We start from the raw sequence: 16,857 nt of genomic DNA, 5'->3' as shown, positions 1-16,857 counted from the left end.
ATGCAGCATCTGTTTCAGAGGATGATGAATGTCAAGAAATTCTACAAAGAGCAAGGGTTCAAAGAGCAAGTCAGCATAAATCTCAGGACTTGTTAACTTGTGTTTGAAAATAGGCACACTAGTTGGGAGAATGACATGAAATACATTGGAAAAATATGGTTCAAGATGAAGACATTAAAGAGGACGCCTTTCTCCAATCTGTCTTTTGCAAAGTTACCAGAATGCTTCTCCTAAATCACAGGTTTGGCCATGTCACTCCTTTGCTCAAAGTCCTTCAGTGTTTCCCTTAGGTGTGTAAGATAAAATGCAAACTCCTCAGTGGTATTTAAGACCTCATACAGTCTGGTGTCAGTTTACTTTTCTGACCTTATTTATGTTCCTTCCCTATGTGTATTCTGTGTTCTAGCTAAACTGAATCCTTTGCTATGTCACCTTGTGTCTATGTTACCACATCTATGTCATCTCCCTAGGAGATGTCACCAGGACATCTGCTGTTCCCATGTACTTGTGTAGGCTGTCTCACATGAATGAATGGATGAAGAAGCATTTATTAAGTGGTTACTATATACAAAGCACTGTGCTAGGCACTGTAAGATTGTAGAATGAAAAACAAGGCATGGAATCCTTCTTTGTCACTGCCCTTCAGATTCCTAATATTCCTTAAAGGCTCAACTCCATGATGCTTTCCCTAAGGGACCAGCTGAGTACTTTGATCTCTCCTCTGCCTCTTTCACTTTCTACCATGTGGGCTTATGAGTGCACATGCCCAGTATCCCAATAGAATATAAAGTCTTTGAGGGCAGAGGCTTCTTATGTTTTGTCTTTGTACTCCCAGGGCAGCTTGGTGACGCTGTGGATAAAGTGCCAGGCCTGGAATCAGGAAGACTCACCTTCCTGAGTTCAAATCTAACCTCAGACACTTACTAGCTGTGTGACCTTGGGCAAGTCACTTAACCCTGTTTGCCTAAGTCTCCTCATCTGTAAAATGAACTGGAGAAGGAAATGGCAAACCACTCCAGTATCTTTGCCAAGTAAAACCCAAATGTACTCACAGTGTCAAACATTACTGAAACCACTCAACAAAAATTCCCAGTGCCTCCCATGGTTTGTGCACATAGTAGGATCTTAATAAATGTTAAATGAATTGAATAGAATCCAGAGACTTGTGGATTAATCAGAAAGTTCAATCATCCTTGTATATCATGGACACTTCTCTTAAGAAAAAAGTTGGAATGTGCTGAACATGGTGAACACTGTATCATGAAAAAATGAAATCTATTATATTTGAACCAACTAGAAATTAATAAAGGTTATGGAAGTGTGAGTTATTTCAGAATTAGTGGCCTGTATGCAGTCAGCTTCACAGAGTAAATGTTAAAATAACACCAAATCCAAAGAAAGTGTAAAGATGAGAAGATGGCAGGCGCTGTGTGTACTTATAATGACTCTAAGCCAATCTGGTTAACTAGTTTATTGATTCTGACAAAAGGAAAATGAATAAAAGTGAAGTCATTGAATTGTATTATGACAATTTCTTGTAACCAATGAAAATAATCACCATAGTTAAGAGGTCAAAAGAATCCGGAAGCCACATCAGCAATCAAAGAGTAGATCTTCTTGCCAAGGAGAGAGACATGACATGCTTAGAATAGAAACTTATTTGAAAAAACATTACTGAGTACTATAATGGAAGATTATGAACAGGATTGATTTTCAAAACAGAGAAAAAAGCAGAGTAGAAAATGAGCCTGAAGAAAGTTTCTCATGAGATCAAACTAAACCAGATCATTTCTAGGACAATTTTAGACAAACCTATAAGGGGGAAAATCAGCATTCATTGGAAGAGAACTGTGAGCATTTCTTGAATGAACTATTCTTATAACTAGTGACAGTGGAACCACCACATTTGCGCTTAGTTACCAGATGTACTATTTGAGGAAATGGAAATGGCAGTCAAGAAAATAAAGTAAGGAAGAACATCTGGGTCTGGCTAAATCCTTAATGAAAAAAAAAATCTGTCCTGTAGGCAACATAGTTATAAGGGCCCTCAGGGATTGAATTTCAAGAACTGTTACACAGAAGATCTAAAAAGAATGGAAGAGATCATGAATGGTGCTTTATTACTTTTTTAAAAAGGGGACTTGAGAAGACATCAGTGGCTAGTGACTCAAATGCCTGTTTTCTCATCTCTGTTGTTGTTCAGTCATTTCAGTCTTGTCCAACTCTTTGTGATCCCATTTGGGGTTTTCTTGGCAGAGATACTGGAGTGATTTGTCATGGCCTTCTCCAGCTTATTTTAAAGATGAGGAGATGGAGTCAAACGGGGTTAAGTGACTTGCCCAGGGCCACACAGCTAGTAAGTGTCTGAGGCCAGATTTGAACTCAGGAAGATGAGTCTTTTTGACTGCAGCCTGATGCTGTATTCATTGTGCCACCTGGTTGCTCCTTTCTCATCTCTAACAAGTCTTTAAATATTGTCTTTGTATGTATCAAGTGTATCTTTGATAAAATATGCAAAAAAATCCCATTCATAATAACTGCAAAATGCACAGATATCTAGGAGTTAGTCAACAAGACATATTTAAGACTTACATAAATATAATGTCAAAACACTTGAAGGCTTAAGTAATTGGAAAAATACTCATTGCTTAGGAATGGGTCATGCCAACAAAATAAAAATAAAGATACTGCCTGAATTAATTTACAGATTTATGCAGTACAAATGAAATTACCTCAGGACTTCCCTGAAGAGCTAGTTAGAATAATAACAAAATTCATTTGGAGAAAAAAGAAATCTAAAATCTCAAGGTAAATAATAAAAAAAATGGGAATAAAGGGGAAATAGAACTTCCAGAACTCAAACTATAGCCTAAATTATTAGCTACCAAGACTATATGACAGTAGTTAAGGACTAGAAAAATAGATCAGTGGAACAAAGAATCAGAAATTATTAAACTCAGTAACCCAGTGTTAAATAAAGCCAAGAACATAAACTACTTAAGGAAGGACTCCTTTTTCAACAAGACTTGTTGGAAGAACTGAAAGGCAAAAAATAGGTTTAATACAGCATTTTATATCATATACCATGATAATTTTCAAATGGACATTTGATATAAAATGTCACATAAAAAATTGGAAGAAAGTGGAGAAACTTTTCAATTTATGAGTAGGAGAGAATAACCTTATAAGAGATAGAAATCACTAATGATGAAATACATAATTTCAATAACAAAATTTGAAAAAAAAAAGCTTCAACATGAACAAAATCAGTGTATCCAAGATGAGAAGGAAAAATGTCAATTGGAGAAAAATTTGTCTCAAATACTTCAGATAAAAGTCTGATATCTAAGATTAATAAGGAATGAAAACAAATATGTAAGACCAAGAACCATTCCCTAAAAGATGAGTAGTGAAATAGTATGAACAAATGGTTCTTAAAAGAAGAATTGGAAACCATTAAAAGTCATAGGAAAGACTGCTTGAAATCATTAGTAATAAGGGAAATGCAAAATAAAAACAACTTGATGTTTCATATTTCACTTTTAAACTGGCAGTTAGCAAAAGATAGAAACAGATAATGTTGGAGGGGACTAGAGGAAGATAGGCACACTAATAACATTGTTGGTGAAAAAGTGAATTGGTTCCTCCATCCCAAAAAATGATTTAAAATTATGTGGGGTAAAAGTGACTAAACTATTCATATTCTGACTCTGTTAAGCATATGTCCCAAGAAGGTCAAAGACAGAAATAAAGGTCACATATATACCAAAATATTCATTGCAGCGTTTTGTGTGTGTGTGTGTGTGTGTGTGTGTGTGTGTGTATGTGTTTGTGGTTGCAAAGAATTGGAAACAAAGTGAGTGTTCATCTACAGTTAAGTAAATTGTGGTACGTGGACATAATGGAATGTTATTACCTAATAAGAAATAACATATATGAAGACTTCAGAGAAACATGAGAAGACTTATATGAACTGATAGAGTGAAGTAGGATGAACTTAGAAAATAATGTATGTAATGATTACAAAAATGTAAATGAAACTATGAGACAAAACTGAACACTGCTTGTTCCCATGAAAGAAGTGAGAAAGTACACCTGCCTACTTCAGTTGAAAGATGGGTAGTGCATGTGGCATGTTGAATGCATTGTCAGAGATGGCAGATATGTTGTTTGGCTTTGTTGAACTAGTAAAAAAATTTTTTTTTTGTTACGAGGGAAAGCTTGCTTGATAGAGGAGATTGGAGGGAGTATATTTAAGAATGCATATGAAGTAAGAAAAAAAGCACAAATAAAACTAAAAAGGAGAAAATAGGAGAAAAGATAAACTTCCAAAAGTGATTCTCTATAGCAGCCTTTTTTACACGAACAACTAAGTGAAAAGCATTGAAGGTACAATACTAGAGTCTACATTTGTTGATAATTTTTTTAAAAGGCATTTGACAGTGGGTGTTGTATGTGGTCCTGTAATCTTGACTACTGAGGATGATACAATATTACAAAAAGTTATCAAGGAAAACTTGCAGGAATATCATAGTCAAGTTGCAAAGCTCCTAGGTTAAGGAGAAAATATTAGAAGTAATAAGAAAAAAAATTAAATATCATGGAGCTACAATAGGATTACACAAGATCCAGCAGCTACTCCATTGAAGTACAATAGATCTTGGAATACTATATTCCATAATGCAAAAGAGCAGGGATTACGCCAGCAAAATTAAGTATAATCCTGAATGAAATAAAAAAGGATATTTAATGAACTCAAAGACTTTCAGGTTTTTGTGACAAAACCCCCAGAACTTAAGGGAAAATTTGACATATAACATCCAGGAGAAATATAAGATAAACATTAAAGGGACTCAATAAGGTCAAATTCTTTACTTTGTATATGTGAAAATATTAACAGTACTCTTATAATTGTCATCATTATTTGTGTAGGTTGAAAGAAAGGCATGGGCTGAGCTGTATATGATGGGGTGATTCTAAAAAAACAAAACCATAGGGAGAGATAAAAAGGAGTAATTATCTCATACAATTGAGGCATAAAAGGAAAAACTGATACAGAAAAAACTACTAGGGGGGTGGGAAGGTAGTGCTGGAACCTTACTTTCATTGGGAATGAGGGAACAGAATATATATATAGAAGGGTGTAAAAGTCTTCTAATTCAGAAGGAAATAAGAGGGCAAGGGGACAGGGTTGGCGGGGGAAGGAGAAGGGAGGGACTCTTAGGGCAATGAGTAGGCTAAGGAGTAGGAGGGCAAGGTAGAAGTAAAGCAGAAGAGTGAGGAGGGATAGGGTATAGGGTGAGAAGGACAGTGAAGAAAAATATTAAGGAGGAAAATACACAAGTAATTATTGCTTGGAATGTGAGTGGGATGAATTTATCTATAAAACAGAAATGGATAATAGATTAAAAATTTGAACTCAACAATATGTTGCTTTCAGTAAGCATAAAAATGAGAGATACACAGAAAGATAAAATAAAGGGTAGAAATAGAATTTAGTATGTAAAAATAGCAGGGATAGTAATCATGATCTCAGACAAAGTTAAAGTTTAAATAGATTTAATCAAAAGTGAAAAATACTGAAACTACACTATGTGGCAGCAATATTATTCAGTATTGTTTTAGACCATTTAAATTACCTAAACATTATTAAATACCTAAGCATGTACCTGCCAAACAGACACATGAACTATATGAACATAAATATAAAACACTTTTTATACAAATAAACTCATATCTAAATAATTTAAGTAATACTTATTGCTCATGAGTAGGTAAGGCCAATATAATTTGAAAAATGACAGTTTTACCAAACTAATCTATTTATTCAATGTCTTCCCAATTAAATTACTAAAATTTTTTATACCGAGTTAGAAAAAATAATAACAAAATTCATTTGGAAAAACAAAAGGTCAGGAATTTCAAAGAAACCAGGGAACAATGTAAAGGAAGTAGATTCAGCAGTATCAGAACTTAAACTATATTATAAGGCAACAGCATTGTTGAAGTGTAAAAAGGATAATTTAGATTATTTTAAATTAAAATTTTCTTGTATAAATAAAACCTATGTAGCCAAGAACAGAAGGAATGCAGAAAATTGAGGAAAAAACTTTCATAGAGAATCTCTCAGATAGGATGTGATTGGGTTCAAATATTGCGTGGTGTAGAAAATGATGAGCTGGTTGGTTTAGAAAAACATGGAAAGACTTGGACTTAGGAAGGAAGATGCTGTCCACCTTCAGAGAAACAAGTGGTGGGAGGAAATAAGCATAGTTTATGTTCTTACATATATGTGTGTGAGTGTATATGTGTATATATGTACATGTTTATAGATATCTATGTATATGTGTATATATATATCCATGCTTAACTGTAGCCTTCTTTGGGGGCCGGGGGGAGAGGGGAAAAACTAAAATAAAATAAAAAGTAGACAGCAGAGAACAAAAGCAAACCAACAAGGAAGCAATAAAAAGCTGGGCAGCTTTGAAAACGATGTGTAGTATTTATTATGTAGTAGGTTTTCTTGAAATGGAAATTTATTGTCTTATATTGAATTCTCTCTTATGGTCTGCTGTGTACATGGCAATTTTTTTCTTTTTCTCATTTTATATTTAAGCTTAAAATAAAAAAAATTACTAAAAGAAATAAACGAAAAAATTGGAAACAAATTAGATGCTCTCCTTGATTGGAGAATGGCTAAACAAAATTATGGTATGTGATTGTAAGGGAATATTACCATGCTGTTAGAAATGATGAATGTGTTGAATATAGAGAATAATGGAATAATTTAAATGAAATGATGTAAGGTAAGAAGAGCCAAGAAAACAGTATCCAGTAACATGATGGGATAGAACTACTGAAAAACAATAAAAAGTGAATGCTGCAAAATGACAAAAATCAAGCATGGCTTCAAAGAAAAGATATGAGAAGATATTACCACCTCACCCCTTTGCAAAGGTGTGAAAGGTCCATAAGGGTGGGACATTGTACAAATTTTCAGAATTTTTTTTATGTATTGATCAGTTATTCTGATTTTTCTTTCGTTTTTCTTTAAATATAGTATTTGTTATATGGGATGACTCTCTGGAAGGTGAGAGGGGGAGGGGTACTGTCAAAATTTTGGTAATATAAAACAGATATAAATAAAATTTTATTTAAAAATAGCATGCTGGGCAGATCCTCTGTGGAGGATTTATGTGAGGACATGGATAAGAATTACATAGAATGAGGAGGTTTTCCCTTGTTCAGCCTCTCTCCTCTCTTTGGATTGTTACTTGAAGACGTTCTAGGAGAAAAAAGGCCTCACTTGCACAAGAGTGTAGTTATCTGTCTTTATTTTTGGTTAGTAAAGTACTAGAGACCTGATAGTCATTAAGAGAAAAGAGGGAAATGGGACTCTCACTGCTCTGAGCTTTGGCTCCTGAGAAACCATTGTTGGGGATGGGTATGCAACCTCCCGCAGCCTCAGTTTCTTCGTGTGTGAAATGAGGATAATAATAAATTAGGCTCTTGATTTGTTGAGAGCTAGTGGCATGTGCATGGATGATTTCCTGGTGCCATAGTATGCCTGTTCTACAGTAGAAGCCAGAATAAACAGGAGAAGGTAGTCTGGTGGAGGCTGGGATGGGAGACACTGTCTTAGACTTGATCAGGGTCACACAGTAGTCTGTGTCAGAGCATGGATGAGAACCTAGGTCTTCTGACTCCAAATTCACTGCCCTTCCAACTATGGCATTTGGTTCACTCTCATGCCATATGCTGAAGCTCTAGCCCTTTACTGCATGTTTTCATAGGTAGGGGTAACATGTTTTGAAATCTCTTGGGACACTCAAGAGATCCTTTTTGCCTAGATCGGTCAGGAAACAGGTCCTGAAGCCCAAGAGCAGAAGCACCTGAATGGGGCCACCCATCAGGCATTCCATGTGAAAGTCCCTCTCTCTGTCTTTTCAGTGGACTCCAAGGAAGATGCTACTAAATGGCTTTGTGGCTTGACAATTTTACACCAGGAAGCCCAGAATGCCTCAACTCCAGCTATTATTGAGAGGTACTTGGTCTTTTCCTTTCCTTTTTCTTCTGCTTATTTTGGGATGTTTGGGGAAGCTGTCATGTAGGAGAAAGATTCATATCCACCTACTTGAGTCCAGAGAAGGCACTTAATAATAATTGTTTTCAAATCATATTCAACAATTGCATTTTATCCCCAGGCTATTGTGGTCAGTTTGCTTCTTAGTGGATCCAGACCCTTGATTTCATTGGTAAAAGGAACTCCAAAGGAGGAAACTGTTTATCAACATAGGTCAGTGTCCACCCTGCAACTTAGACTCTTAGAAAGTCATCTTCAGGCAACTGAGGACTTAAGTCAGTCACACAGCCAGTATTTGTCAAGGGCAAGACTTGAATCCAGATCTTTCTGAGTCCAAGGATGGCTCTCTGTCCCTTGTATCATATGGCCTCACGTATTATGATCAGGAGTCATTAAAATTGGGAGTGAACAAAACACTTGACTAATATAAAATGAAAAAAAGAAAGTGGTGGTTCAATACAGGATTAGTCTAAGAGTTGAAATGACTTGACCAATAAGGAATTCAAGTCCCCTTGGTTCTGAGGGTGAGGTTCTCAATTATGTCATTTTGTAGGGGCTTATAAAGGTCTGGGTCTTTCAGTCTCTATTTGAAAAAAAAGTTAATCTGAAGTATTTAAATTTATACTGTCTTCTAATCAGATTTTTGAACTTAACTTTGTTAGAGTGATTCATAGAAGCCTAAAATGGAAAGGGACCTCAAAAGTCACCTAGTTCAGTCTTGTGACCTATAGCATCCATCTCATTCAGGTTACCATCCCATTATTCTTTGAATGCCCCTAGGAATGAAGAACTTCCTCTTTTGTGAGGCAGCCTGTTCTGTCACTGGACAGCAACAATTGTTAGGAAATGCCTCCTTAGTTTGAGCCAGAATGTGTCTCTCTATACCTTCCATCCATTTCTTCTAGATTTTCCCTCTGGAGCTCTACAGAATGTCTTCTGTCTCCCATGAGAATCTGGCAGATATTTGAAGTTAGTTATCAATCTCTCTAAGCCTTCTCTGGGCTAAACATGCTCAGTTCCTTCAGCCAATCCTCATAGGGCCCATTCTTCTGTCCTCACCCTCTTCTGGTCAGATTCTTCTGAACATATTATCTATGATGTCTTTCCTAAAACATGTCTTCCAGAACTGAAAATAAAGACTCCACTTGGGGTTTGACCAGGGCAGAGAACAACAGGCCGCTCATTTTCTTTATTCCAGAAGCTAAGCATCTCTTAAGATAGCCCCAAACTGTGAAAAAGTATTTGTAGCTAAAAGGTATATAGGAGGAAGTATAGTTGAGTAGGTCCCTGGTCTGGAGTGACAGAATTAGCTTCCTATCCTAGGTCAGGACAGAATGAGCTTCCTGTTCTAAATAGTTATGTGAGGGTAGATGAGTTTTGTTATTTTCCTAATTTTTTGTTTCTCTTTTTTTCTTCTAGCTGGCTAAGAAAGCAAATTTATTCTGTAGATCAAACTCGGAGAAATAGGTAAGAATGTTTTACAGTATATTTTCTGGTTCACTGGAATTCTAATTCTCGTTCCATATATTAGAGAAGAAAAGCATATTTTATGGAGAGGAGAATATTGGGTATTTTTTGGCATGCGTCATCACCAGACATAGAAAGAACCTGAGGGTGTTTACTGTTTTTTAGGACTCTTCTTTACTGATGTCTTTCTTTAAAATCTCATGGGGGCTTGGAAATGAGTCTGAGTCCTTGAAGGTTCTGCCAGGGGAACGTGAGATGTCTCCTACTTTTACCGAGCTGAACAGATGCAAGCTTTAGATACAGGCTTGGTGTTGGTCATTACATCTGTCCTAGCAGATTTGCTCCTAGCAAAGAGGGCAGTGTCTGAGGTTCTAGGCAAATCCAGCTCTCTTTCAAACCACCTCAAGAACAATAAAAATTCTGCTAAATGATGCAAGATATTAGCAAACAGAAGAGATGAAGGAAAGAAAAATTTAGTAAGATAATCCCCATAAAAACAAACAAACAAACAAACAAACAACTCAGCTCAGGAAGATAGCTCATGAAATGTTTGATTACCAGTGAATGGACTTTTTGGTTACAACATTAGTTGTCTGCCAAGATCTTTAGGGCCTGTGGTCTTTGTCAGTAGGACTGTTCATGCCAATTAAGTGGTAGATATTTTGAAGTACCACAATTAAAGGATAAATAGAGTGGAAAGAATATGAACTCTGGATTCAGATCTTGCCACTAATATTTACTACTTGAGTAAAATGAGGAAGTCACTTAACTTCCCTTGGTCTTAGGTTCCTTAGATGCCCCTTCCAGCTCCAGATCTATGGTTCAAGGGACCCCTTTATAATGGAAAGACTTGGTTTGTTTTGACCTAGCCTATGTGCCAGTACCCCATTGCTGGCAGTAGAAGAGGCTTTCTTTTGTAAGGGAGATTACATTGTATTATGTTTCTAGGGTCCGAGTGGCCTACTTTGGGGGCTCAGGCTTTCCTCGAGTGATCTTTGTCTCCCTGATGTCCTGGAGCTGGTCCTCCTCTCAGATACACACAGGGAGGGAGGCTGGGGTACCAGGTCTCACTTCTCCTCTCTAGCCAGCCTGCTTTAAGCTGGACCATCTGGGAAAACTTTAGAGGGGTCCAGAAGATAGCAACTTTTTTTTTTTTTTTGCATCTGGGGAAGGTATTGCTTTGATTTTCCCAATATTAGGGGGACAGTCAGTTTGGTTTTCCAGTTTCATTTCTTGCTGTCTATAAGAGAATATTGACTTGTTTAAATGATTTGGAAACATCAAGGAATTTACAAGTTCAGTTGGCAATCTCACCTCTTTGAGGTCAAAGACATTGTATTCCATGATTGTCTTCTCTGTGTAGGTGACTTGTGAGCTGTGAGCAAAAGAAAGATTCTGGTATCTGGGGCACCTATTTCTCAGCCTTGGGTGGCCCAGGATTGTGATTTGGTGCTGTTTGCTTTGGTATTGCCACACTGGCACCATGACATGGGCTTTTCCCCGGTGTTAAGCCTCTGGAGATATTTCTCTACTCTGTGTCCAACTTTCTTTTTCAGGGCTGGGTCAAAGTATTCCTCTGTTTTGTGCTACCTCACAGCATGAATCATCTTTTAAAATATTCTTCAGGGCCCAGCTCAAATGTCACCTTCATTCAATCACCTTTGACTGCCACCTGTACCCTAACCAGCAGTAATCCCTCTCTCCCTGAGTTGTTGTGAAACTTATTACCAGTCTTTTTACACATTACTCCTCTCCATGTACTCTCCATTCCTGTTATACCAGCCTTCTTGCATTTCCTCCTACCTGAAATTCCATATGCCATGTTTTTTCCCATGCCTGGAGTGCTTTCCCACCTATCTCTGCCTCTTGGCTTCCTTTAAGTCTCAACTAAAATCTTATCTTCAGCAAGAAGCTTTTCCCAATTCCCCTTAATGCTAATGCCTTCCCTCTGAGATTACCTTCAATTTATCCTCTGTGTGTGTGGATGTGTGGGTATTCTATATGTAGTTTTTTTGCATGTCTCCTCCATTAGACTGTGGACTCCCTGAGGGCAGGCCCTGTTTTCACCTTTCTTTGCATACCTAGCCCTTAGCACAGTGCCTGGCATATAGTAGGTGTTTGTTGTTGTTGTTGGTCCTTCCTTCTTGAAGAGGATCAATGACATCATGAGGGTGATATCTTGACTTGTTTATAAGTTGGATGTAGATGAGGCAGAGCTCTGCAAAGTCATCATCCTCACTCTCCTCCACGGTCACCAAAGTCCAATGGCAAGACGAGTCACGACAACTGGTGATGGCCTGGGATGCAGTGGGTGACGTTGGCCTTTCTAAATTAGGATCTTCCCAGGTCTCAGTTTGTCTGAGGCCACACGCATGCAATGATTAAGGGCCTAGCCCTTAGCAGTTAGTATACATCTCATTAGTAGATGATTGTTGACTTGATTTGACTGGATCAAGAAGCACAGGGCCTTGTAGTAATAGACTCTCAGTCAGTACTAGGATCATATGAATTTGATGAAAAGCTTTTGTAAGCTGTCAAGTATTGTACGAATACACATTTTGTCTTGGACTATTCCTGTGATTTCAGTGGTTTAAGGAGCCCCTACTGAGGGAACCTTCTCTACTACTGCAGGTCTGCTCCTGTCCTGCCACTTAGTCTAAGAGAGCTGCCTGTGGCATTAGCAGATTAAATGACTTTCTTGTGTTGTAGAATTAAAAAAAAAATAGAGTACTTTGCATCTTAGTTGTCATCTAATTGACTCAGAAACCTAAGTCAAGTACTTTGTGTTTCTGGAATAATTTCCCTAGTGTCTTATTTGTATAGGTCTCTATATTCTGAGAGTTTGAATAGGGGAGGAACCTGGTCAGACCTCTGCTGTGGAAATGTGGTCTGGAATGAGTAGAGACTTGAGGCAGAGGGACCAATTAGGAGAGTATTGTAATCGTCCAGGCAGGAGTCGTTATGAGGGCCTAAACTGGAGTGGTGGCTTTGTTAGTGGAGAGAGGATATGTTACTGCATTTCTTCTGTTCATTCTGTTCAAAAGGTGATTGTAAATTGGAAGGCCTCACTTTTTCTCCACCCAGCAATAAAAATGAATAATTTAGTGTTGCATTAGGGCAGGGTGTTTTCTGAGGAAATGACAGTATTTTGTCAACAGTTCATTTCATGGGAGCGGCTGATTGGGTTGGAAGTTAGGAAAGACAGGTTTAGGAAAAGAAGAGTTCTTAGATCTCAGGGTCTGTAAAATCTCACCCTAATGTGGGAGAAACAAAGGGGCTTGGGAGCAGCTGCTGCATGCCTTGCAGCTGTTCTCAGGCAGAGTGTAGTAAGGAATCCCAATGGAAAGTAGAGAAATAGGGCGCCAGGAGGAGGGCAGATGTCTTATTGGTTAATGAGGCAGCATGGGGTCATCAATGGACCGTTGGACTAGAGTTAGGGGAACCTTGGTTTAAAGAGCACCTCAGACACTTATTAGTTGTGTGACTTTGGGTAAGTCACTCACTCTCTTAGCCTCAGTATCTTCGTCTATAACATGGGGTAATTAATACCATCCATCTCACATGAGTTTTGAGGATCAAATGAGATAAAATATATGCATTTAGGGTGTTTTGAAAATTTTAAAGCTATAATCTTTATGTGATGCTGGAATTTTATGATTTCCTTCCCGTTCCTGTCTGTAGTGACATAAGTGATTTCTTGAAGAGGGAAGACAAACTGAATTGGGTTCCAGTGTTTTGTTACCCAGATCACTTCTTTCCCTGCCTCCCTTACAGATTAACCTGATGTTAGGTACCCTTGTGGGAAATACGTTAGTTATTTGAGTTTTAAAAGATTTGTACTTTATTTCAAAGTCTCCAGATGTGTTTGATGGTAAAACACTAGCGCCTTAACCTTGGTTGCTTCCCAGCCAGTCAGAAAGAAAGGTCAACTCAAATGACCCCGTCTAGCTAAAGTTACATTCCTTCATTCCATAACTGAAATGGGTCATGTTGTCAGATGTGGAGAGAAAAGAATTAATGGATATACAATAATGAGTCAAAGAGAAAAGTAATTATAATTTTTAAAAAGCTGAATACTGGTAGGTAAAATGTGATTGGAATCAAAACATTCCTGCTGACAATGAAAAAAAAAAATCTACATTGTCTGAAGAATAGAGGCAAAAGACACTGTGTCCTCTTTTTCTCCTTGGTGTGTGGTAGAAACAGATGTGAGTAGTGGCACTTTCATGTGATATTTGGAAGAACGCTGGGGCTCTGGACAGATGTGCCTGTCTGGTAACCCCCTCCCCCCAACCTTCCATTTGCTCACAAGCTCAGTATATATGCTAGAAGGGTGATGCTGCCTGGCTGCCAGTGCTGTCTCAGGCTGCATTAGGAAAGGCATAGAATCTAGAATGAAGGAGATTGTGGGACTGCTCTGTCCTGTCAGACTCGGGGCAACAACTCTAAAAAGGCTGTTGACCCGCTGGAGAACATTCAGAGGAGGGTGACCAGGATGTTAAGGAATTTTATTTTTTTTAAGGATTCTTACTATGGTACAGTGGAGATACATCTACCTGTTTGACCCTGAGCAAGTCATGTCACTTCCCTATGCCTCATTTTCCTCAAGTGTAACAATGTATGGTTTAGACTAGGTGGAATACTTAGAGCGATGGACTTGGAGTCAGGAAGAGCTGAGTTTGAATCAGGCTTCGGATACTAGCTATGTGACCCTAGGCAAGGCACTTAATCTATATGCCTCAGTTTTTTCATCTGCAAAGTGGGGAAAGTTATAGCACCTGTCTCCTAATGTTGTGAGGGTCAGATGATACAATATTTGTAAAATGCTTTGCACTGAAACTATTATTAAAGCACTATATAAAAACTATTTATTAGCATAATTATTATTATGTAACCTCTGAGGTCCTTTCTGACTCTAGATCTGTGATGCCATGTTGGGGTAGAAGTTATTTATAAATAAGGAGATAGAGCACTGTATGTGTTTAATTTTCAGACTAATTTAAGCTTAAGGTTCTTTGAAAAAAAGTTAAATTAATCTTTATCAATACCTTTTTCCCCCATTATAGTATTTCTGAATATGTAGCCCGCTCACATGAGCCCTCCTTTATTATTAAATAAAACAGATAGTGTATGTAGCATTCTATCAATACCTATAGTCCCTTACTCCCTACCAAAAGGAGTCTCATCTCTGAGACTAAGAGTAATCATTAAGGTCCTAACTATGCCTGTCCTAGGCCTACCTTTGGTGTAAAGTAAAGAGGGCACTAAATTTGGAGTGAGAGGACCCGAGTTTGAGTCTTGGTTCTGCTGTTTATTACTTCTGTGACGAACTTGGACTCTTCTCATGTTTGGGCCTTAGTTTACTCTTCTGGAAAATGAGCAGGTTGGATTAGATGCTTTCTAGGGTCTCTTTCTGTTTTAAATCATAGGATCCTGTGATCCTCACTGTCTAGGCTTCTTCCTTTCTCCTGGCTTCTGCCTCAGGCTCTCATTAGGCTTTCTACCTAGAGTCATAAGACCTGAGAGCCAGACTTCATAGAAGGGGGAGCTCAGAGGACATTTCATTTAGCCACTTATTCCCTGGAGGTTCTCTCCAGTAGCACCCCTGAGAAGTGATCATCCAGCTTCAGTGTAGACACTGCTGACAATGGAGTATTCACTTTTTCATAAAGGAACCCATTTTTATTTTTCTACTTTTGCACAACTGAGATTTTAGAGAAGGTTTTTCTTTCTGTTGAGTGCAAATCTATCTTCCTGTAATTTTTACCTATTGATTCTAGGCCTGCTCTCTAGAACATAAAAACTCATAGAAATAGGGTATACCAATCCATATACAAAGATTCCTGCAGCTGCATGCTGACTTAATTTTTAAATGCATTGTTATTTGTGTTTTATTGAATTTTTATTCATTTTGTCAAATATTTTCCCAATTATATTTTAATCTGGTTGAGGAAGCATTCAGAAGTGTTGTGGGCCCTGTTTGTGTTTGACACCTTTTTGTAGCTTCCTTTCTCCTATTAATGCTTCACATAAATATCTATTTTATTTTTGAAACTCTGTCCTTGCTTTTGGACCAAGCACTTTTATGTCCTCATCCTGTTCTGCTGCTGGCCCTGGATGGTTTGGAGGATAGATGGGCACAACCCTAGATAAGACCCCAAACTGACTTCATTTAGGTAGAGCAAACTTGTGCTTTCTAGGTAAGACACTCACTCCTCTTAAGGTACTTTTTCCCTTCTTTTTAAAAAGTTTTATTGGTGCCTTTAAAAAAAAACACCAGTCATTAATTTTTTTTAATTTTAATTTTTTAATATTCCCTTAATGTCCCCCCACAGCAAACCCTCCCTTATAACAAAGAAAAAGGGTCAAGAAAAACCAATTAACAGGATAGATAACTAAGGTGTTCACCTAAATGGGATGTGAATCTATTAATCAACAAACATTTATTATGTGCCTGCTCTAGTCCCTTGGATATACAAAAACAAAGTCAGATGTCCCAAAATTTCAGGGAATTTATTTTATTCTAAAGATGAACCATGATATCCAGGATAGTTGAAGCAATTCACAGCTCTACCTGAATTGCATTAATTAGTGTACCTGTCATCCCACAGCCCCTTGCTGAACGAGGGAAGAGGCGGTTGTGGAAGGAATTTGTTTTTTGTAAAGATTGTTATTCAGTTATTTTTTAGTCATGTCTTACTCCAGTTCATTTTACAGATGAGGAAACTGAGGCAAACAGGGTTAAGTGACTTGCCCAGGGTCACACAGCTAGCAAGTGTCTGAGACCAGATTTGAACTTAGGAAGTTGAATCTTCTTTACTTCAGGCCTGTCACTCTATCCACTGTACCACCTAGCTCTTTTTTGTAAAGATAATTGCAGCTAAAATAATATAGGGTGAATATATAGAAATTGTGGGGAATAGGGCTGTTTCCTTGCGACTACTGCCTTGTAGGTGGGAATATGCCTTATTTTCAGCAGATGCCCTGGACTGAGTTAGTAGGATGTGCTTACCTGTGAGGTGAGGACCTGAACAATTCCAGGGTTTCAGAACCAACCCAAACGTGTTCTGTCTCTATCCCTTGCCTCCTAACTATTCTCTATCCTTCCACCTTTTTCTGGCCAAATGGTTCTAGTTACTTCAACCATTCTTTGTGTGACATTGTTTTTAGTTGCTCTGTTTTTATAGTTACCCTTCTCTAGAAATGATTTCTAATTTGTTGATAATCCCCTCCCCCCAATTATGGTACCCAGAACTGAATAAAGCACTTTGGGTGTGTTCTGGACCCGCCATCTTATAACCACAGAA

General features: G+C 37.9%; 1 protein-coding gene across 2 annotated transcripts in view; it reads left to right on the top strand.

The window, feature by feature from the left end:
- PLCG2 (phospholipase C gamma 2) overlaps positions 1–16,857 on the top strand; it is a 162,719-nt gene that overhangs the window by 60,626 nt on the left and 85,236 nt on the right. For both annotated transcript variants that reach the window (XM_027850396.1, XM_027850395.1), the window contains exons 4-5: positions 7,951–8,044; positions 9,503–9,550. In XM_027850396.1, coding sequence (XP_027706197.1) covers positions 7,951–8,044; positions 9,503–9,550 — 142 coding nt within the window. The remainder of the gene's footprint in view (positions 1–7,950; positions 8,045–9,502; positions 9,551–16,857) is intronic.

The sequence above is a fragment of the Vombatus ursinus genome, unplaced genomic scaffold (assembly GCF_900497805.2).
Source record: "Vombatus ursinus unplaced genomic scaffold, bare-nosed wombat genome assembly UNPS02009062.1, whole genome shotgun sequence".
NCBI classification, from domain to species: domain Eukaryota; kingdom Metazoa; phylum Chordata; class Mammalia; order Diprotodontia; family Vombatidae; genus Vombatus; species Vombatus ursinus.
The sequence above is the reverse complement of the archived record's forward strand: the minus strand, read 5'-3'. Positions and strand labels throughout refer to the sequence as shown.